Source organism: Miniopterus natalensis, chromosome 2 (genome assembly GCF_054644295.1).
Source record: "Miniopterus natalensis isolate mMinNat1 chromosome 2, mMinNat1.hap1, whole genome shotgun sequence".
In the NCBI taxonomy this organism is placed as follows: Eukaryota; Metazoa; Chordata; class Mammalia; order Chiroptera; family Miniopteridae; genus Miniopterus; species Miniopterus natalensis.
This window is the reverse complement of record NC_142082.1, coordinates 24874150-24898861: the sequence shown is the minus strand read 5'-3', so window position 1 is coordinate 24898861 and position 24712 is coordinate 24874150. Positions and strand designations below refer to the sequence as shown.

At 40.5% G+C, this 24712-nt stretch overlaps 1 protein-coding gene across 2 annotated transcripts in view; it reads right to left on the bottom strand.

Annotated features, from left to right (window-relative positions):
• The window catches only part of PSD3 (pleckstrin and Sec7 domain containing 3), a 338824-nt gene that overhangs the window by 53231 nt on the left and 260881 nt on the right, over positions 1-24712 (bottom strand). For both annotated transcript variants that reach the window (XM_087814210.1, XM_087814211.1), the window contains one exon: positions 2595-2665. In XM_087814210.1, coding sequence (XP_087670336.1) covers positions 2595-2665 — 71 coding nt within the window. The remainder of the gene's footprint in view (positions 1-2594; positions 2666-24712) is intronic.

Genomic DNA, 24712 nt, shown 5'->3' with positions numbered 1-24712 from the left:
ACCGAATGCTTCTCTCTTGGGAGGGAGAAAGAGGAATAGAGTGTGTGTGTGGCATTCTGGCTCACCAGAGGGCTGCCCAAGAGAAATGGTATCTGTCTCGCCTGACTTGGGGCATTGATGGGGATTGGGGATACTCTGGATGCCTAGATTGCAACTCAGAACAAGGGAGGATGGCTTGCTGCTGCAGAACCAAAACCTCCCCAAATCTAGGGAAGGATATACCACATACAGATCTAAGAAGCCCAACAGTCTCAAATTAAGATAAAGCCAAAGATATCCACACCAAGACACATTATAGTCAAATTATCAAAAGTCAAGGATGAAGAGAGAATTTTAAAAGCAGCAAGAGAAGAGTGGTTTGTCATATACAAGGGAATCCCTTAAGGCTACCTATCACAGGACTTCTCAGCAGAAATCTTGCAGGTCAGGAGAGAGTAGAATGATATATTCAGAATGCTGGGGTAAAAAAATAAAACCCTACAAACCAAAAGCAGTATACCCAGCAAACTGGTCTTTTAAATATGAAGGAGAGATCAAGATTTTCCCAAATAAGCAATAACTGATGGGAGTTTGTCACTGCTAGACCTGCCTTACAAGAACTGTAATGAAACAAAACATGAATATGAAATGAAAGGAAATGAAACAATAAGAAAGTATATAAGGTATATATCTCACTGTTAAAGGTAAATATATAGACAAATACAGAATAATAAAACACTCTACAAATCACTATTAATCCTAGTATAAATGCTAAAAGAGAAAAGTACCAAGAATAACTATAAACACCAAAATTTGTTAATGGGAATACAGAAAGAATTCTGACATCAATGATCATAAACTGTGTGTGTGAGGAAGAAATAAAAGTGTAGAGTGTCTGTATGTGAGTTAAATTTTGTTATCAGCTTAAAACAGACTGTCAGAACTATAATATGGTTTATGTAAATCTCATGGTAACCACAAAGAAAATCCCTATAGAAAATACACAAAAGGAAATGAGAAAGTAATCAGAACATGTTTTCATAAAATATCAATAAAACACCAAGTAAGACAGCAACAGAGGGAAAGAAGGTCAAAAAACTACAAAAGAGAAAACACCTTATAAAATGCTAAGAGTAAGTCCTTCTCTACCAATATGACTTTAAGTGTAAACAGAACAAACTCCCAAATCAAAACACAGTGTCTTCTGTTAGCTGTGAGCTTTTCGTATATGGCCTCTGTTACAGTAAGGTGACTTCCAGTTATTGCTAACTTATTGAATGAAAGGTGTTGAGTTTTTTACTAAATGCTTTTCTGCATCTATGGAGATGATCATGTGATTTGTAACTTTTGTTCTGTTAATGAGGTTTGTCATATAAACTGATTTTCATATGTTGAACCATCCTTGCATCCCAGAAATAAATCTTACTCAGTCATGGTATATGTATGCTCCTTTTAAGTTGAATTTGGTTTGCTGGTCTTTTGTTGAAGGTTTTTGCATCTATATTCATCAGGGATACTGGCCTGTAGTTTCCTTACAGATTTTTTTTTTTCTGATTTTGGTATCAGGGTAATGCTGGACTTATAAAATGAGTTTAAAAGTGTTTCCCCCTTCAATTTTAGGACGAATTTGAGAAGCATTAGCATTAATTCTTCTATAAAAGTTTGGTAGAATTTACTGGTGAACTGGTGATTACTGATTCAATCTCCTTACTAGGTACAAGTCTGTCCTGATTTTCTATTTATTCATGATTCAGTCTTGGCAGATTATTTGTTTTTAGGAATTTATCCATTTCTTCTAGGTTGTCCAATGTGTTGGTATAATTGTTTGTCCTAATTTCTGTGGCATCAGCTGTAACATCTCTTCTTTCCCTGTCGATTCTACTTGAGCCTTCCCTCTTTTTTTCTTAGTAGTCTAGCTAAAGTTTTGTCAATTTAATTGATCTTTTCAAAAAGCCAATTCTTAGTTTCACTGAATTTTTTTCCCTATTGTTTTCTGGTCTCTATTTCATTTATTTCTGCTCTAACCTTAATGTTTTCTTCCCTCTTCTACCTTTGTTCTTTTTTTTCGTTACCTGAGGTGTGAAGTTAGGTTGTTTATTCGTGTTTATCTCTATAAACTCCCCTCCTAGTACTGCTTTTGCTGTATCTCATAAGTTTTGGTATGTTGTGTTTCTAGATTTAAGTAGGATCTAAATGAAGATAAATAACTAAATAAAGATATAGTGTTAAATAACAAAAAATAAATAAAAGATAACTAGCTTATAAGATAAATATCCACTGGAATAAATGCTGTACCTGTACTACAGACCTTATAAAGTCTAACTTATCAACATATATTCAAAATTTCCAATTGAACATAATAAGAACACAGCTCATCTATTCCCTTTGATCCCAAACACACACACACTTACAAATATATAATCTTTTATATAGAAAATATTATGCATACAATATATGCATAATCTCCAAAATAATGGTTTCACTAGAAATAAAATAAAAATCTAAAAAAGAATTAGACATCAATTGAACAGTCTTTTTGGTGTTTGTCCAGAGTGAATATCTGGGGGGTAACTTGTCTACTATAGCATAGTTTTGCTAAATAAATAAATTTTTACCTTTTGCAAGTAAAGAATTGTTCCCTTTAGTACAGCATAAAAGGTTTTCCATCCTCGCTTTCCTCTTGGAGCTAGAAAGAAAAAAAAAAAGAAAAATTTTATTTAACAGAAATGAGCATTTTGGAAAGAGAACTTAAATGATCAACATGGTGACTGTGCTTCAATGTTCCTGGTTTATTACCTACCAGAACTAATAATGAGAACTAAAACGTTCTTGAGTTTTACTGTGCAATAGGCAATATTCTAAAAATGTTTTCCATGAATGATCTCATTTAATGATCACAGTAATCCTGAGAGACAGGTATTCCTCCTCTTGCTTTTAACAAAACTGAGGCACAGCAAACCTCTCGTGGTCCCATAACTGGGAAGGGGGAGCAGGAATCGGAACCCCCAGAGCACGGCCCCGCAGCCTGCGCTCCAGCAGAGAGGACTTAAGAGCCTGGACAGCAAGAGCGGCACCGGGAAAGACACAGCAACCCAACAGAACGCTGAGGAGGCTCCTGTGCCACAGCCTAAGGCTTCGCCAAAGCCTCCAGGAACCATAAGAAAGAAGTCTCGGAATACAAAAGGACTCCTCTTGGCATTTCTCCCACAAACCCACCAACCAGATTATAACCTGAATTATTATTGCTCCATGACAGCCTGTGATACCTCTGCTGCAGAGCTTGCTGCACTGGAACATGATTTCTTGTCTAAATTTCTCTTTCAGGAGAATGTGAATGACCCGAGCGCAGGTATCCCTCATCTTTAGAATTCACAGAACCTGGCACCTCAGAAAATTTTCTCCAAATGAATGTTCTTTCAGGAGCCCTTACATTCCTTTTCTTTCTATTTTCCTGGACTACGAAGTATGTAGAATTTCTCGACTGACTTACATAAACTTAAAAAAAAAAGTATCTTCACTGTTCACAGCATTACAGATGTCCCGTTTCCCCCCCACTGATCCCTCCCCCACTCCCGCCCCCTCCCCAGGCCTTCCCCGCACTGTCTGTCCATGGGCTACGCATGGACTTACATCAACTTTTACAGACTGTCTTAAAGCAAAAGCACAGACTAGCAAAAACAGTTTAACTATTTATTCTTAATCTTAATAAAATTAAATCTGTAACTAGAAAATGCTACTTCAGAAAAATGACGCAATTTTTCTAAACGCTTCTACCCAGACAGGGAAGGAGGGCCATTTCTTATTCCCCTATCAGCACTGTGGCTGCCTGTAGCCTGTCCTTAACTTGGACGCCTGGTTAAGTCGGGGAGCACATTACCCTCAAGACTTAGGCCCTTTACATCTCCTCTGGCTGAAGACTCAAGGATTCTCAGGCTTGGGGGGCGGGTGGACATCCAGCTCCAGGCCCGGGGCTCCTGCAGCGCCACGCTGAGCGTCCACCTGGCACTAAAGGGCTCGATTCATCCGCTCTGCAGGTTTCCCGGGGAAGTGAAAAAACTGTCCCATCTGCCGCCACTATGTAAGGTCTGAAAGTGTGCGCTCCAAAATAAACGATCAGAGCAGCATACCATACCCACCGTTGTAAAGAAAACACTGACTGCCACAGACAGAGTCCTAGAGCGTGTGTACATACATGTAAACAGACGTGGGCTATCTGCAGTGACGTCAAGTGCTGACCCGGCCGACGGGAGAACAGGGCACACAGGGGTGACCGGGCCGCTGCGGAGCAGAGCGGGACCAGGGCGCGGCCAAGGTGCCTGACTCCAGAGCAGGCCAGCTGGTGCCTGGACCCTGCCTTCAACTTACCCTCTCGGCCACCAACCCTAACCGGGGAACTCCTGGCCAGTCCCTCAAACTCTCGGGACTTGGGCTGCTTCCTTTTACAACGTGGGTAATCCGCGGAACTCAAGGCAAAGCACTGGCTGGTGTTGGGAAGGAATTTAGAAAAAATGCCACCATTTTTGTTCTCTATAGGAGAAATATAGGTCCTAGACTTCAAAGGCTTTCCCCGAAACCTTAAAACTAGTTGAGTGGCATCCTGACCTTCAGTTCCAAGATCTACAAATCTGTTTTTCTACTTTTCAAGCAGAAATCTCCTCTATGGATCCACGCACAGGTTCACAAAACTCTGTAACAGCTCTTTGTGGGCGCCACACTAAAGCTGCTGGAAACCGATGCCACAGATCCCTCCAGCTGAAATGCGATCTTAAGTCGCCCAAGGGTGCCCAAAGCTAACGCGGGGAGCTTTACCCTGGATCGCGTTCTCCGCTTTTCTATCCCCCACAGAAGTGTCAAACTTAATCCTGTTCTTGGTCAATAATAATTTAGTTGTTTAAACTTAAATGAAGCGACCAATTCTCCTAACAAGGTAACTCAGAAGCGCGTGCTCAACAGGACACGGCCAGCGTGCTGCAGAGGCACTGCTCTGCGGACCTCACAGGCGCGGCCCTGCGCCCGCACCGCGGCTCACACGGAAGGCGCTCCTGCCGCCCCGGGGCATAGAGGGGGTGGGTGGGCGCCAACGCGGCGCTCAGGGAAGAAAGGGGCCGCGTGCATGAGCCGGCGGGAAGCCCTCTGGAGGCAGGCTCAACTGCCCTGACGTTACAGCCACACACACACACACACACACACACACACACTCTCTCTCTCTGCTCCTCTGGCCTTTGCGCCCCTGGTGAGGCTCCTTGTGCGGAACTTACGGCCTAGACGCCGACCAGGCACTCGCTGTTGCTCACGATGGTGACTGAGGAATGAGTTAAAACTGACTTCACACGCTGAGTACAACCGGGGACAGAGCTGCACCTGTAGCTACATCATGAGCAGACGGGAGGGGTGAGGGAGACGGGCAGGAAGCCCAGTGCATCCTATTCAAACGCTTTCCTCACAAGGTGGTAGCAGGTGGGTAGGTGGACGGAGTCTACCAAGGCTGGTTGTCTGTTGCGGAAAGGTGTGTGTGAACTTGATCAAAAGATCCTGCTTTACACATAGACCATGCTTTCGTGGTCATTTCTAATATGCACACTCAAAGTCCAAGGACAATCAATTGCTTGCTTTCTTCCTGAAAAAACCAGGATCTTAAAATATTTTTATTTTAATCATCTGCTGCCTCCGACCTTACGGGGTGGCATCTATTACTGTAGTGTTTTTTTTTAACACTACTCAAATGGACATCATTATAGTCCTACAAACTGCCATCGCCTGTTTAGATTTACTTGCATGCTCGCTATGACCTTTATTCATTACTGCTTTCTGTTCCTCAGACGGATTTTAGGAGGCTATTTTCAACTACTTCTTGACGTCTATACTTAGAAGTTTCTTTAGTGAGAGAGTGTTTGGGCGGTAAATCTTTTTCCATTTTTGTTTGTATAAAAATGTCTTTATTTCATTAAAAATTCTAGGCTGACATTTACTTTTTCTTATGAAGGGATTATTTCACTATCTTTTGGCTCCCGTCATCGCTGAGCTGTCGATCTTGAGTCTACACGTAATGTCTAAGTATAGGTTTCTTTAAATTTATCCAACTTGGTTTTCTTTGGGCTTCCTGTGTATCATTTCCAAACACTTCTGGTCCTTACATCTTTGAATATAGTCTCTCCTCCACTGGGTCCACTATTGTAAACATTTCACTCCCTTCCATGCTCTTTCAGACTCGCCTCCTTTCCATCTTTCTGTGCCAAAAGCTGTGTGATTCTATCTCCAGCACTCCTCCTTGGGCACCCAGATCCAGAGATGCCCTGAGGGTTTTAGCAGCCCCAGGGTTAGCTTACCTCCCTAGATCTGAAAATATTTTATCATTTTCAGATGTTTTATAATGGAAAGGTTCAGAATTTGTAGACCATCGTAGTGCCAAAAATATTCTTTTCTCTTCCACTTAAAAGATTTTATTCACAAGTTTTGTAATCTAGTGAGAATTCATTTGGAGTAGGATATAGGAGATAGGAGAAATTAGAACAAGAAACACCAGTAAGGAGGTTATTACCATTTCTCAGATGAGAGAAAAAGCCCAAAATATGGATAGAGATGCACAGTAAATTAAGATAAAGAGATGGGAGGTGAGGGGAGGCAGTAATGTTAACTGAGCACCTATACTATAGTGCTCTGGCACTGGGCCAGCTTTATAAACAAACAATCCTTTTGGTTAGGTATTATTGCCTTTATTTCACAACAATGTCTCCATTATTACTTATTTTCAGTTCTAAGAGGCAGAGTAAGCTGCTGAGGAGGCTACCTGTCTAAGGATTTCAAAGCTACTATCCAGGGCAATTCAGATGAGGAAACATATTCTAAGGGCACATTAAGAAGAAAAAGTTTCCAGGTGACAGCCCTTTGCAATGGTCAGGCCTGCTGCTCCAGGGAGGGGGGTGCAGGGAAAGGAGACCCTGAGACAGGAGGGGAATGCAGGTCAGGTATGGTCTCCAATCTCCCTGACCTTCAAAGGTACCTCCGCTCACAGCCACGGGTTTCAGAGCCGAGCGCAGTCCCCGGGTCTGTCCTCTCAGGTGCTTCTGCCCAACATCCCAGCCAAGCATCGCAGCAGCGAACAGTTCCTGAGCCCGTGCGGCGCAAGCACTGCTCCAGAACCTGGTGGCGTTAACCGAAGCCCGCAGCTCCCTGAGGGAGCCACTGTTATAAACTCTACCTTATAGATGTGGAGTCGAGGACCCCACCTAACCTGCCACACTTGGCTCCCCACAGGACTGACCACTTCTACTTTGCAGGTGTCAGGGCCCAGGGCAGGCTGCCCCCAAACATCCCGCAATGGCTCATTGACTCCTTTGATTTTAAGTTACTTGGTAAGCAGCCAGTGCAGAAGGGCATGCTGACCCTTTCTTGTCTCCTTGAGTGCAAGAAATAAACCTCCCCTGTGAAGGTGCCCTCCCTGATCCAGCAGGGCTCAGAGAGATGCCCTTATCACCACAGCTACGAAGTCCAGGCCAAAAAGATGACATAAACACCCCTGTTGCTCCTTTATTAATTTACTGTCCACCAATGAGCGCCCAAACCTGAGTATCTTTGTCCTGTCATTTCTTCACAAATTTATCATTCCTTTGTCTAAAAAGTATAAAAAGCTGGCTGGTTCATCCTTTCTGATCATGCTTAAATTGATTTCTCTCCTGTAAATCTGCCCTTGTGTCAATTTTCTCATTAGTCCAGCCACAAGGACTCAAGAAAGATAGTGGGGGAGTTTCCCCCTCCCTGACACACGGAAAGATCAGTTAAACCAGACTCAGGCTACAATGTCGTGTTTGACTGAGATGTAGGGATGAAATTCAAGTTATTTAAGAGCTGATTCAGCATGAAACTTGACTTATCAGAAAAAACATCGCCCAATCAGGGATGAAGGGATATCCATGGCAAAGAGTTTGTGCAGATGAACCAGTACCCACTCCCTGACTATCAGCCCTGGGGGCAGGGCTGTTTCTTACCCACTGTAAAAATAAGAAACAAAAGAAGTAAGTAGGATTCTGTCACTGTTATTCTGTGTTACACACACACACACACACACACACACACACACACACAGAATTTACATTTCAGCAAAAGAGAAACTGGCAGTTCCAAAGATGGGTGATATCGGAAATATCATTAAATCTTCAATATTACAAACCAGGTCTTATTAATTTTCCCATCTCATCTTTATTACACATTTGAAGAAATATTTTTGGAAAAATAAAGTAGAACGAACTATATTTTGGCTTCAATTATTACCACTGATCTCTGTAAAATAGTTAAATGCATAACTGGGAATGAAAACACAGGCTGTCACCCTTCCTTTGTAAAGAGAAAGGTATAAAATATTCCTGAGTAAAAAAATATTCAGCAAAGAGTAATGATGAATGTCTGCCAGAAATAAATGTTTTTTTAAAATCCACCAAAAAGGTACAGACTTCAGACAAAAGTTTGTATTTACATGCTGTACTCTCCAGCTTTAATTTCTTCTAAACTGAAGTGTGAACAGATTGTGTTTAAGATCTTACTGTTCCAACTTTCCTGTTCTATTCAAAGGGCAGGGGATTTCCTCCTGCATGAAATCACCCTGCTTTTGACCATTCCTCACTCAGTCTCCCGATGACCTACTTTTCCCTTTTCTTTAAGTTTAGGGTTAGAAAGACCTAATAGGCATAGAAAGACATAATGTGCACACTGCTTATTTTTTCTTTTAATATACTAATCTTTACTGTCTGTTGGCTTGAAAAACATTCTCCTGACAAAATAACTCCCCCATCCCCCAAAGAGTAGCGAAGGGCAGTAAACCACATCCATACCAGTGAGAAAGAATTCTTGGGTCATGCATGGCCCGAGGCCTGATGATGAGGGTCCTGAGAAGTTAGGCAACAACGGAAATGTGAGGAAGTGACAGTTCTATGCAGAACATCTTCAATATCATGTGAACGGAGAAAGATTTAAAATATAATGCAATACCAAGGAGGGCTTTATTATTCCAAAATAAACCCAACGCCCTGCTGAACTGGCAACAAAGATGTGCTCAGCAAAGCTCTTCTCTAACTAGTACAACTGGGATCTATTGATATTAGATTCATCCAGGGTACAAGACATTTCTATTTTTTAAATATGCATTACTCTATTTAATATTCAAAACAGCTTTATAACTAGCTATACTTATTAACCCCATATTAATGATTAGTAACCTTAGATATCCATAGGCCTTGAGGTCAGGGAGTACAAGAACTGAGACTCGAACATAGGATGACCACGTGCTGCACATTCACCCCCACAGATAACTCTCCATGAGGGCCCTGGGTTGTTTGGTGAGTGTGGAATCATAATTATGAAACATGAACTAAATGTTAAGTAGTGTCTGATGCAGGAAATTTAGGCAGTTATTTCATCCCGTGTGTACTGAGTAGTACTGAACACAACCCATTGAGTGTTACAAAATTAAACGTCTATAGGGGCCAGGATGATAATGCTTACCACTGAAGTGATACAGTAATAAATTATTAGCCATTCCTCGACACTGCAGCTGCTCCTCTGCCTCACTCAACGGCTGCACTGGAAAGTAAACCAAACCATCTGATTTTTCAGGAGAGGTTAAAAAAAAGGATGTCCATCAGAAATATTTTATATTTTAAAGATGTTGGTAACTAATTAAAACAGTTTTTAAAAGACACTGTGGATCAGAAAAAGCTAAGAACCATATCGATTTCACTCATACTTGGGATGTAAAACTGAAACCCACAGACAGAGACGCCAGTGCGGTGGTGACGAGAGGGAAGGGGTGTGGGGGGTTGTAAAGGGTAAAGGGGGTCAGCTATGTGGTGATGGAAGGTGATTCAACTGTAGGTGGTGGGCACACGTGCAATGTACAGGTCATGTATCATGGAAACGTACACTTGAAACCTGTATCATCTTATGAACCAATGTTACCCCAATAAATTTAATTAGTTAGAAAATTTTTTTTAGAAAGACACTGTGGAGCAAATAAGACCTGTCTGCAAAGACCTGCACAAGACATTTTTAAAGTTGCTCTATTTCCCTAGTAACAGTATCCAAAAATTTGGGCCAAATTCTTAGTCTCTCTCTTGCGGGACGAAGAGGCATGCTGTGCTGGTAGGAGGCGAGCTCTCAGGTCTGCATCAGCGAGGCAGTCGGAGGTACAACTGAGGCAGGCGAGTTTGCCGCCTGTGGCTGGTTTGTAAGGGAGTTAGATGAACTCACAGATGACAGTCCTACAAATCATTAAGTGAAGTTAAGGGCAATCCTTGCGTATTTATCCCCAACTTTCTTTCGTAAAATATCCTCGGGCACCACCATGAAGCACTATTAAATCTTAATTAACAGAGTAACCCAGCCGCTTTCGGATTGTGCCTTGAAGCAACGGAGCCCGGGCTGTGCATAAGAGGAGCTGCCCTGGGAGGCGAGTCGCACCACAATAAACCGATAGTATTAGTTATCCCAGGTTTATAGCAGAGCGGTAGAAATAAACTAGGACTATTACTATCTTATTTTAACAAATAACATCTTTGAAACGTTGGGGGCGATTGACACGTTTTTGAAAAATCGGTTAACCTTTGTAATCTCTCTAAGATTGGGGGCTGTTGCATGTAGTCGACTCTACTTTATAAAAGGAAAAACTGGGGCAGCCTTAAAGGAAGGAACCACAAGTACAACCTACACCTATTGTTTTTCCCAGAAAAAGATTTTCTTCTTTTTTTGTGATAGGAATACATTTATATTACTGATAGAGAACAGAACATGAAACAAAAGAGAACTGGAAAATATCCTACCCAAGATAGCCCCTGGAGGGGTGATGTTCGCTCTGGGTATGGTTCTATTCCTCCTTTAAGACGTCAAGGCCCTAAACCCGTCTTTCTAGGATGGCAGAAAGCACCCTGGAAGGCAGCCGGGAGACTTGGATTTTCTCCACACCCCAATGCCCACTATTTCTCTGATTTTGGACGAGTCACTTAACATCTCTGGTTATAAATCTATAAAATAAATATGCTACAATGTACCATAATTACTTTGCAATGTTTTTACAATGTTTGTTACTTAAAGATTATTAGGACACAGACTTTACCCCTAGGAGCTCCCACACAGGAGCAGTCACATGAACAATCTAACTTGATACAACATGATAAGCTGTAAAACCAAAGGGTAGCATGAATGACACTAACCTAAGAAAATCTCAATCGATTTCAAAAAGAGGGGATGACGTCATTAATTCTATTGAGTAAAATATGGAAGTCAGAGATTTTAAATGAAGATTTAGTTTTCAGTAGGAATTTGAAGGCAAAAAAAAGGGTTTTCTTTTTACCTTCACTCTCCCATATATTTGGACTAAGAGGTTGAATCAAAATGTGAATCCCAATTATGGCAGTCTCATAACATTGCTAATTACCACCATCCTTTATCAAGATGACCTCTGGATGGACGTTAACATAGTATTTTTTTGAGAGCACCTGGTTTCACACCAGGGACCTTGGGCATGTCACTCAGCCTCTCCATGCTTCACTGTTTTTCTCTGTAAAATAGGAGTAAACCGTACCTACTTCATAGAGTTACCCTGAAAATTAGATGAATTAACATACGTGAATCCTTCAGAAGTGTATTATTTTTAGGTTACGGTTACTGTCTACTAAAGGAAAATGCATCCAATTTTCATGCTAAAACACAAAGACTTTTTAAATTCCATCCATGTATTCTGAATTTTTTTCTTTGTTAAAGTCAATCTTTTGAAAAGAAAACCCCTAACATTATTGATGAATTTGTAAAAGAAAGGCGGTCCACCTTTCACCCTTAGTTTAAGGGAGGGTGGAGTGCAACACATTTATTAATATATTTATTGTTTCTAGTTTGTCCCGGGCCCTGTCTTGACATTGGAGAGGTGGAACATGAATGCAAACAATAAAAATAAGTAATGGGAGAAAGGACAAAGCTGATGGAGAACTTTTTACCTAATAATAAGCTACAAAAATGTACCAACTTAGCTTTCTTTCTCCACTCGGCTAGGAGATGGCGTCACTGGCGGCCATCACTAGGAGCACAGGGAGAATTTAAATGACCCGCGATGAGGCTGGGAAGGAGGGCAGAACATGACAAGGACATATCGTCATAAGCTAAGGGTACAGGATGAAGCATGCAGGCAGCAAGAAACGCAACGACTAAATATATTATTATTTTTTCAGGAAAAACAGAAGTACTAGGGTCATATAAATTTGTTTAGAATTTTGACAAATGAACTATACTTCCCATTCTCTCCAGCTAGAATGTTTCCCCAAATATCATCATGACTTGTCCCTCCACTTCATCTAAGTCTCTCACCCAAACGTCCCCTTGTGCAGAGGTCTCCTGAGTCACTATATGCAACATAGCACCTGCCCATTCCTTCACTGTCTCCTGGATCATTCACACGTCTGAAATATCACATCAAGGATGTACAAATTTATTACTGAGTCCCCCCTACAACCTTCAAGGATGTACTTTGTTTGGTTTGTTGCTGTGAACGAGAGCAGATTAAAAATGTGTGTGTGTGTGGGGGAATCAGATATCCCAAAGAGGCATGTAAAGTATGTGACTCAACAAATACTAAAGAGATTTTTTTTTAAAGTGTTTGCTCTATCATTTAGGTGAAACATGTTAGAAAACTCAGTTTGCTCAAAGAGAAGAGAAAGCAGGATACAGTTTTGGCAGAGATTACTTCAACAAGATGATGTTGGATATGAAAATAAGGTATCAGTGAAAACTCAGACTCTTAAACAAATATAGGTTTTCAAGGGTTATTAAAGACTGAACTACTGTGATAAAATTCTGGGAAACAAACATGATCTCATAATTAAAAAAAAAAAAAGAGGTATAATTGACATGTAACATTATGTTAGCTTCAGGTGTACAAAATGATTGAATATTTGTATATATTGTGAATAATTCCAACAATAAGTCTAGTTAACGTCTGTCACCATATGATGTTGCCGTATTTTTTCTGTTAAGATCTAATCTCTTAGCAACTTTCAAATATGCAACACAGTATTATGGACTATAGTCACTGTGCTCATAATGATTATAAACTAAAGGAGGCTGCTAGGAACTTGCTGCTTTTAATAACCATCTTAAGAAGTTGGACATAGCAAAATGTTACTGAAGTTCTATAAGTTCATTAGGTGTGAAAGGCATGAAACTGAACTCCAGGAAATCAAGCCTACTAAGGATTTCTCGTAAGCTCTTGAGTAACTCATAGTGCTCATTTAGAACTTAGGGCAAGGTGCTAAAATAAAACGCAAGGTTAAGTCATCACCATCTACCGAGAAGCACAGGTAACTGCTCAATCAGACACGCAGGCTTATCAAGTGACACCAAATCCGATGTCTTCCACTTCACAAGCACCTAGGACCAAGAACGTCAGAGCCAAAGCCCCTGCTGAGCAAGCACTTCCACATATAGCCATTCAAACAAGCTATGTAATTATAAAAAGCCCATGGCCCATGGGCGCCTTTAGAGCAGGCTCCTGGGCGAAAGCTACTGCAGGTGAATAAAAATAATTCCTGGGGGCAAGGATGAGCAGCCTCGGGCAGACCTGCCCTCCAGAGGATGCAACAGCAGTCCGGCCGCCTTTCCCCACACTCAGCTGCAGGAGAGGCTTTCAGCTCCTCCTGAACCCTGGTTCCTCACTTCAAGGCCGCTCGGGACATGTGCGGGACACAGCCCACTGCCGGGACCCGCACCTGACCTCAGGCCCTGTGTTAACTCTGCTTTTCCGGTTCAGGGGGACTTCCATTTACTCAGCCTTCCAGTGCTCCAGGGCTCCACTCCCAAAGGAAGGCAGCAAGAAGCCTTCATACAAATTACGAGGTGCTGCCAAAACAACACGAAAGCACGTCTGTCAACTATCCCGATCACCCCCCATCCCCAACTTATTTATGGCAAGAACAGCACTACAACTGCCATTAAGCAGATTTTTAGAAGAGAGGGAAAATACTCGCCCATCTTGCCCTAAGTCAACATTACTATTTTTATTGGTAATCATGCTATAATAAACATTTGTTATACCCTTTTCCATTTGTCATGATGTTCAAAACATTTTTCTATATTTTTAGACATAATTATATTTCATTAGGACTTAAAAATATTCCATTGCATTAATGTCATAGGTTAAATAGCATGCTTAACAAAATATTGCTGTTCCCTGATAACATAAATTATACTTGTCCAGTGTCAATGGAAAAAATAAAGTAAATAAAAACATAAGGGAAAATAGCAGAAACACACACACACACACACAAATACAAAATCACCAGTCTAACCACCAGAGACATTAACCATGATTAACATTTTGGTATATAACCTCCCAGTCATGTGACTATGCATGTAATTGCCACACAACTGGGATTTTATACTTGTTTCTTTTAAGCACTTCTACACACACACACATCATATGTCATTATTTATTTTATTTTTTAAAAAATGTATCTTTATTGATTTCAGAGAGAGGATAGGAGGGGAGACAGAGATATAGAAACATCAATGACGAGAGAGTCATTGATCAAGCCCGCAACCCGGGCATGTGCCCTGACCAGGAATCGAACCCCGATCGCCTGGATCCTAGGTCGACGCTCAACCGCTGAGACACGCCCGGCCGGGCATATATGTCATTGTTTAAATGACCGCAACAAATGATACTGTATTGCTCTACCATACTTTACTCAATGACTCTTTTATTGGCCATTAAGCTGTTTCCAAGATGATGATTATGACGAGATGATGACATTCTGCAGCTAAAATTATGATTAGCTTCTTCCTATGTGTCGCTGCGCTGAACACCTTACCAGGCCTCAGCCTCATCTGGGCCTTCTGGCCTTAAGGCTCCCGGCTACCTTCTCCCTCGCTGGAATAAGCTTCTCCAGATCTTTTGCAGCTCAGCCCCAAGGGGCAATGATGGCGCTACTCAGGTACAGCCTCTCCCTCCCGTTAGTCCCCATCAAGAGTGATGTGCTGGCGCTCAAAGGTGATCAAAACGAATCAACGACCTATCTCATTTCAAAGCTCAAATTCTTAATTCTATATAATCCGGTGGTGAATTTTTTGTATGTAAATTTCTATCACTGTCATTATTTCTTTTAGGGAAACCAGTACTGTATGTTTAACTTCAAATTTCCATCAGATTACTGAAGGGTTTGAAACGCTACATTACATAACCATAACAGAGGCGTCAAGATGATTTCCTTCTTTCTCCTAAAAATTAACTAAACTGAAAATGTAAACAAAACAAGTCAACAGTACAAAGAAAATAACCTGAATGCAGGTTTGTTTTTTTCTTTCTAAATGACTGCAGTTTCTATTCCCGGGGTCCTTGTCAAAGGAGCGCTTCTGAAGAGAATGGCCGGTGGCCTCTTTTAACCAACTTTACTCCACTACAGGAAAGGGTGGATTTTAAAAGACACGAGCGAAGGGATAGCTAAAGGACATATATGCATGACCCACAGACACAGACAACAGTGTGGTGATGGCCAGAGGGAAGGGGGGTGGGGACATATGTGTCAGTGATAAAAATAAAGTTAAAAAAAACCGAAGCCACAATAAGAAAGCAGACTCAGGGCCAGAGGACAATATTATAGTCCCTGAATATAGCCACACTTCCTCCCCTCAAACCAATCTCCCTCCTCCATCTTTCAGTACATTTAATTAATAAAATACTAGAGAGAGAGGGAGGAAAGGAAGGAGAACAGGAGGGTATGTGAGAGAGAGAGAGAGAGAGAGAGAGAGAGAGAGAGAGAGAATACGCATTCTCTTTAGGATCAAGAACAAGGGTGTCTGCCTGAAACTAATATACTGTATGTCAACTGTAATTGAAAAAAAAAAATTAAATGCTAAAAAAGGAACAAGGGTGTCTGCTGCTGTCACCACTTGTATTTGACACTAAAGTGGAGGGTGTATAAATTTCAATAAAGAAAAAGAAATAAATGGTAAAAGGCATAGGAGCTGACATATGGTAATAAAAGAAAAAAAAAAAAAAAGGCACGAGTCATCAAAATGGAGCTTAAAAACCTAAAACTTATTTTTTAGTCAAAATGTAGAATTGTGAAGAGGTATTGCCCATTGAAAACAGACAAAATGCCACCAAAACTAGCCTGTCAAGGGGCAAACTCAATGGTCTGCGCTGCCTTTTTGACCTTGTACCAGCAGCCCACACGCTTCATTACGGACCCGCTGCCACAGAACAGAGAGAGGAAAAGAGGGGGGACTTTAGCCTGGTTTTAAAATAATTGCTTTGCCTCCCTTTAAAGAGTCTTCTTCTAACAGGAGGAGACAACTTTCTTTTGGGGGGCAAAAAAACAAACCTATTTCACTTTTAATATGTCTTAATTATAGTGTCACTGTTCCCAGTGTTACACAATAGCCTGCACTGCCATTATAAACTCTATTTTCAGTAGGTGTGACTCAGAACAACAGCTACTCTCTCAAATGTGACATGTGGGACTAAATTTGTAAAGCTTTCGCTGACAGGCAAGTATGTAAATGCCTCTAAAGTGAGTGAACCTCCCCAACCTTCTCAAGATGCTGCCCAACACTCCTTATATCCAGACTATTGAAAATATGAACCAGATATGGCTGTGACCTCCTTAAAAAGCCATGAACACTTCAATATTTCAAATCAGAAACAAGTCCCAGCTGGGTAAAACCACTGAAGAATCTATACTGGAAATGCAATGTGATTAAAATATTTCAAAATTATTAAAGTGATCGGTCCACACAGCTAACTCCTTGACTCACTTCCTCCCAACTCCCCCATTTCCATTTTCCAGAAGAAAACACTTTAACATTTGAGCTGTTTCTGTGGGTAATTTCCATCATATCACTAAACAAGGTGCTGTATGAACAACAGATTGTAAAATTTTCTATTGATTTTCTGTTGCGAGACATGAGGATTTAGGAAACTTAACAGCCCCAGTCCATGTTCCCAATGTATCTGTATGGCTTTTTACTTGCATCTCTCTTGGTTACTCAGCAGAGCATCCTGACAGCACCAAGTCCTGTTCCCTCGGGCAGGCAGCCCCGCTTTCTCTCCCTAAGGTCAGCATCCTGCCACGCTCTCCCTGCTTCCCTTCCTTTCTGCTCTCCCGTCTCACCTCCCAGTCATGAAATCTTTCCCATTTCTAAATGGGAACAACCAAAGTTCTATTATTGTGGCAAAGTTTTAAAATATTACATTGTAGTGGTGGTGATCACTAATTTTTGTTTTTTTGGGGTTTCTGTTTTTATTCTTGCAGAGATTTCAAAAATATATATATATCCTCAATTGTTTCTAATTTTTTATGCAACAGGACATTGTATTGAGTTTCTAAAAATTTATTATGAAACACAGACATGAAAAGATTATCAAGAGCAATAAAGTAAACATATATGTACCATCACCTAATCAAAAAATTATCAATACAAGGTGGGGCAAAAGTAGGTTTACAGTTGTTCATATGGAAAATAAGTTGAATAAACTCTGTTTTACGTACTCACAACTGTAAACCTACTTTTGCCCCACCCGATACAGATGAACTGCTGGGTACTCACTGAGTGCCAGAGGAAATGCTGTTCCTCTGTGAATGATATCCTCTGTTTCATAGTGAATGATATCACATTATGTATTTAATTTGATGATCCTTGATTATTGGTGAGGTTTAGTATCTGTTCATAAATTTATTGATCATCTCAATTTCTTTTTCTGTGAATGGTCTGTTTAAATTATTGTCCATTTTTCTATGGGATTGCCTTTTCCAATTAATTTAAGATTTCTTAAATTTAAGATTATGGATATTAATCCTTTATTAGTAATATGCTATAAGTATCTTCTCTCAACCTTTAACATTTTAAAGAGGATTTTAATATAAAGAAGGCTTTACTTTTAATGTAATCATATGTATCAATATATTTTTACTGCTTTTGTTCTTTCTAAATCTTGAGAAATCTTTCTCTACCCAAAGGTAACCAAGATACTGTTCCACATTTTCTTGTAAAATTTTTAGATTTTGCCCCTCAAATGTTTACCTTTAATCTACATGAAACTGATTTTTCTGGTTGGACTGATGTGGGGAACCAACACACACACACACACACCACCCACCCATATGCCACACCCCCCCTCAGCATCATTTACTGAAGCATTTCTGTTGTCCCTGATTGTCTGAATTACTTCCTGTCTCATATATCAAGTTATCACAAACACCGAACACTGCTGCTTCTAGGCTCATTTTTCTTTCTTTTCTTTTTTAAAAAAATATAACTTTATTGATTTCAGAGAGAGGAAGGGAGAGGGAGAGAGAGAGACAGAAACATCAATGATGACAGTCTCTGATCGACTGCCTCCTGCAGGCCTCCTACCAGGGATCGAGCCCGCAACCCCAGCATGTGCCCTGACCAGAAATCAATCCGTGATCTCCTGGATCCTAGGTCAATGCTCAACCGTTGAGCCATGCTAGCCAGGCTAGACTAATTTTTCTATTCCACTGTCCTACCGATCTCTTGTTATTTGGGGGAATGTCAGCATGGTCCCAATGGCACTTTTTCCACTCAATTTTGAACATTTTATGTGGTACCTTAGCTAACAGTGCATGCATTTGTACCATAGATTCTAGATTGTAATTACTCTCTATATAGTACGACTACATGTAAGCTCCATAGAAGAGAGAGAGGCTGTGTTTAATGTAAGTCTTTGTATATATATAGTCTTAGGTACTTGAGGAGTGCTTAACCCATGTAGGGAAAAAAATTCATTGCTTGCACCTCAGTTTATAAGCTGTGGTAACAAAAACTATACAAGTGCTTCATTTAGTGACAGCACTAAAATACAAATACAGTACTATGTACAGTCTTGTCCATTGTCGGTCCCAATCTCTTGTGTGCTATGTCAATCTAAATGGGGGTGGGAGTCACAGTTTCCAAAGACTCTGGGGCCAGAAAAGTAGCAATTGTGTGAGGAGGCCTGGTGTGACACTACACGGTGTTGTGTGAATTATGGTCAGCAGGAAAATGCCTAACTAGATTCAAGCAATTCATTTTACAAGATGCACTGTGTTGGCCAATTAAAAGAAATGTTCAGGCCTCACTGGCCTTAATTTGAGACCTTTAATCTAAATACATGCTACACAGTGATAGACTGTCCTGGCCACACAAAAACTGCTCAACTTAAATGTTCTCTAAGCATATAGTTTCTCCTGGACACTAGTTGTAACAATATGCTACAATTATAGTTTGCTATAATCAGATTTTAGTTTCACCAGATGTCTGCTATCCTACACTGCAGCCTTGGGTAAGACATGCAAGATCAATTTCCTCCTCAGTAAACTGGGGAAATAATAATACCTGCTTCACAGGGGGATGATTAAATGAGTTAGGGCATGAAGAGCCAGGCTAAAGCTCTAATATTGAGTAATCACTTAATTAGGACTATTATTGTCATCATTTAGAACATTCATATTTTGAGTACCTTGCTTTCTGTCACTTTATTGATTTCCACAAGTATCTTACATCAGATTGGTAAAACTAAGAGCTTATATTGAATTTTGTTTTTCATTCTACATGACAAAGATCCAGAAGAAACATTTTGTTTGCCAGATTTGACTGTTCAAAGCTTTCCCCTTAATGTCAGATTTAATGGGTTTGGTAAGCACATACTTTATGAGAGATACAATGTTTGCTTTTAATCATGATTTGTCTCCTGGAGGTAGAAATTCTGAGCTGAGCATATCTTTAAAAGGCTAAATAAATAAAACAAAGCAAAAAACCCTCCAAGGGTTTTAAAATGTTTATAAGAGTAATTATGGATGCTATCTAATAAATTGAGTTTAGGGTTAATTAAAAAAATGAAAGATACCAAATTTTAACTCAGACAAGTAGTCATTTAGAGACAAATTAATCAGGTTTTTAATTTCTCCATAGAGCTTTGACCCAAATTGTCACTTATTAAGAACTTCTAGTAATATCTGTCATCAGAGAACCTGGCCATGTTTACCTGTATGTATAAATGCCAATGCAGCTCTACCTATACTGAACATGACAAATCCAAATAGATGTCTGTAGACTTAGCAGGATAAATATGCCCAAAGGGTATAATTAAACAGACTTCTCAAAAATTATTTGGAGCTCATGTTGCAGGAAAGCTCCACTGTTGTTTTTATTTTTTTAAATATATTGGAAGTAAAAGTGCTGTTTCAGAGTACACTAGACATGAGTAATATAAAGCATATTTCAAATTTCTTATAGTTGGATCACCTCTCAAAAGAGATGGCAGATGCATTCGTAAGCAGTTCAGGCATTCTGGTACATTTCCAAGAAGCAGCAGCAGTCTAGCACTGAGAAACCAGTTCAACCATATGTGACTGAAAATCCAAAATACTGGGATGGGGGAGCATGGAGAAGATTAGCTGGGAAGGAAACGAATCCCTTTCTGGTTCTCCAAGTACATATCTAAAGAGGTTGATTGTACTCAAAGACTTAGAATTTCTTATCACTTTCATAGCTCAGTAAATACTAGGTCTCTAGAGATCTGAGGCAACTAGAAAGGAATTTAACAAAAGGGATCAGCAACCAGTTTAGTTCTGCTTATGTCCATGAAAGATTAACTGCTACAGAAACTACCCTCCTATCATAACAACTGGAAAACAGGACAATACATATGATAAAAGTTTTCAGATATTGTACTTTAGGCAATTTTGGACTATGATTTCAAAGAGGAAGGAACAAATGAGCCCCAGATTACTTCCTGGAGGAGATGTCTCGGGCCCAGCAGTGAAAGAGGGCACCTAAAGAGAGCGTGAAAGCCATGCTGAGCTGAAGAGCTAAAGAGGGAGTTTGGTGAGGCTGAGGTGGCTAGAATTTGTAGAGCAGAATGAAAGAGGGGGGGGAAAGCTACACAGAAATATAGCTCTGGAGACCTGCAGAGGAATCCCCAAGTCTTGGATGCAACACTGATCTGAGCACACGTGAAAGCAAATTATCGAGTGCATGGGTGAGACCCACCAAAAAGCAGCAGAAAGAACAATTTCAAGAGCTCACGCAGAGCTAGGAATAGTTTGTGTTCTTATCAGACAGAGTGGAAAGACTTCGTAATACCAGGACATTGGCTAGAGTCTGAAGGGGAGTAATACTTCAGTAACGGAGCCAAGTCAGTCCTGAGTAAAGGCTGCTCTGGATCTACCGTAACAAAGGGCAATGGCAAGGCTCTAAAGGATTCAGTTAATCTACAAGTTACTTGCCTGCACAATAGGATAAAATCCAACGTTAACTAAATCCAGCCCTGAAAAATGTCACAATGTCTGACATTCAAATAACAATTACTAGGAATGCAAACAAAAAGAAGGAAAGCATAACCTATTAACCAATGTAACATCCCAGAAATGAGAGAAAAGAATTCGAAGAGAAGGACCTTAAAACTATTGTAAATATGATAAATATGCTCAAGGACATTAAAAAAATTCAAACTTGATAAAGGGAGAAGTAGAGAATATATAAGATTCACATTTCAGTTTCAAAGATAAAAAATACTATATATGAAGTGAAAAATACTGTAGTAGACTTGAAGATAAAGCAACAAAATTTATTATAATAAAGAACTGAAAGTGCAAAAAAGGAGCTGGAAAAAAATTGAACAGAGCCTCAGCGAACCTTTTGTGTAATATCAAGTGGTCTAACATACAGGAAACTAGAGTCCCAGAAAGAGGAATGGGTGCTACAGAAATAATAGCTGAAAATTTTCCCAAATTGGTGACAAATATAAACTGATGCATCCAAGAATTTCAACAAATAACTGATAAGGAAAACACTAAAAAACACATTAAGGTACATCATAATAAATCAAATTATGAAAGTCAAAGATAAAGAGAAAAATCTTGACAGCAGCCAGAGGTGGGGGGAAACACTCTAGGTACAGGGGAACAAAGAGTGGCATCAGACATTTTGTCTGAAACCACACAGGGCAGGGAACACTGGAACAGCATTTTAATATTACTGAGAGAAAAAGAAAACACTGCCAAAGAATTGAACATAAATTCTTAAAATTAAGATGCAATATAAATTTTTTAAAACCAATAAAACATGAGAACATTTCTCACCAGCAGGAGTTTACTATAAGATACATTAAAGGAAATTGTTTGAGGGGAAAAAAAAGATAGTAAACAGAAATTTGGAACCACAAAAAGAAAATGCAGTACACCAGGAATGATCAATATGTGTAAAAAGGAAAAAACACACTTCTGTTTCACGCAAAAATAGTATCAATGTACTATGAGTTTTATAGCATATACACAATTAAAATGTATGACAACTGCACACATGCTAGGAAAGTAGAAAGATAACCTGTTACAAGGATCTCAAACTACACATGAAGTGGTAAAATTTGAAGATAGACTGTGACAAGTTAAAGATTTTAACGCAAACACTACAGCAACCACTAAAATTATTAAACAAAGAGGCACAGCTAGTACACCAGTGGTGAAAAAAGACACATACACGCACACACACACAATCCTAAACAAGGCAGAAAAAGAGGAAAAACTAAAAAATAAAATAAGTAAAAAACAAACAGCAAGATGGCAGATTTAAAGTCAACTATATCACTGATTGCTATAAAAGTAAACAGTCTAAACACTTCAATTAAAAGACAGATTGTTAGCTGATTAAAAAGCAAGACCCACCATTATGCTGCAGAAAACAAAAAATTTTTAAGACAAATTCATAGCTTAAAAATGGAAAGCACCCAAATGTCCAGCAGGTGAATGTGTGAACTGTGGGGTATCCAAACTATGGAATGATATACGACTCAGCAATAAAGGAGACAAACCGCCAATTCACACAGCACACACAATGTGGACGCAGCTGCAAAGAACACCGCTAAGCCAAAGAAGTTAGCACACTATATATATATATATAATCCCACTTACAAAATTCTAGAAAAGGGAAAAGTACAGTGCTCATGGACGATAAGTGGATGCCATGGGCCGGGAGTGAAGGGGGAAAAATTAACTGCAAAAAGTACAATGGAACCTTTCCAGGTAATGAAAATATTATATATCTTGATTGTGATAGTGGTTACACAACTGTACCTATTTTTCAAAACTCAAACTAAACACTTTAAATTGGTAAATTTTAACATGTAAATTTATCGCTGGAAACTATTCATTTTCTCTTATGGAAATGCTAAATTCTGTCCACACTAAAGTGATTAGAAAAACCATGGAAAATTGGACGGGGAATCTACAGGAAGAGCCTGAAGAATTAAAGGCAGCTGAAACTTCGAGGCTCCTTCCAGTACTCACTCAGAGGCAGAGGTGAAAAAGCCGCCAGTGATAAAGCCACTGACAGGAGGGAGCCTGGATCCCTCGATTTTTCCATCAATTTTTGGGCTCTGCAGCAGGAGCAGAAATAGGCAGGAGCAGAGGCAGGTAAAAGGAAGAACTCTTAAATTGCTAAAAGGACAAAAAATCATGACACTGAAAACGGCCCTCACCAACCAGAAGTTCTCAAAGGAATTAACTAAAGCGTTAAGGGAGTTTTAGGGCAGGAGGAGCTCTGGCTGGAAGGAGGCCTGGGGGAGCGCACGTCCTGAGAAAGCGCCGGCTTAGAGCTACACTCGCACGCGGCGGGCTGCTGGGGGAAGGGGCTTCCAGGGGGGACGCCCTCAGTCACCCTCAGAGGGGCTCAGGAAACAGGGACAGAGAAAATTTCAATAGGCTGAATCCTGGGACAAGCTGAAGAAGTTAATGAAGTGTGTGAACCCACCGCTAGGGAAATGAATCCACGGAAAGGCGCTCCGGGGGTCTGCTGTCCTGGCCCAGGACACAGTAACATCCCCTGAGGCAGTGACGGCTGTTTTGCTTCTTCCCCCCACCCCAACTGGCATTTTAAGCCACAGTTTTCTGCTTTCTTTTTGCCTCCAGTACTTCATACGCAGTGTGTCAGTTATTTCTGTATTTTTCATGCAGCTGACAGAGTGACGCTGCATTGTCACCTGAGGATGGACACCAACCGGCAAATTTCGGCCCTGGAGATGGAAGCCACAGCTGGACACAGCATGGGGCACAGAGATGAGTATATTTATATTTGTGGGGATAAATGAAAGGTTGTACTATGCTTGGCAAAAACACTGTTTCAACTCAACGTATGGAGAACGGGTGGGTGTGCAGGTTTGTCTACCAAGAGCTCCCCTTCTCTGGGAACTGCAGCTTATCGCTTCTGGAGGGAACTTTCCCGTTGCCATTACAACCAAGTGGGTGCTGTCCATCACCGTTTCCCTCCCCTTAGTCACACAAATCAGAGTCCTGCCCCAGAGGACACTAAACTGGCAGTTTGGGATGAAAAAGAATCCTTTTGGTGACAAAACCAAACACATGCTCTACAGTGCTGCTAAAATCATGTATCCAGCCACGAAAGGGAGCTCTGCCTCAAACAATGACGCTGACATGCAAAACTACGTAGAGACAGAAGTGGTTCAAGTGTCCTAGTGACAATTCTTCATCTCCAGGTGTGCCCTGGCCTTTTTTCCCAAAGCAAGTTGGACCTACTGTCACCTGCAACCACGAGAGTCCTGCCACAATACTGTTAGAGAAAATTAAGTAGTCTAGGAGGCTAGTGTACAGGATGCACAGGAAATCCGGTGGGGTGCTCCTGAAGAACTTGGAAGCATTAAGAGACTTGCTCAGCATCATGAGCCAGAGTCAAAGCCACTCTACTG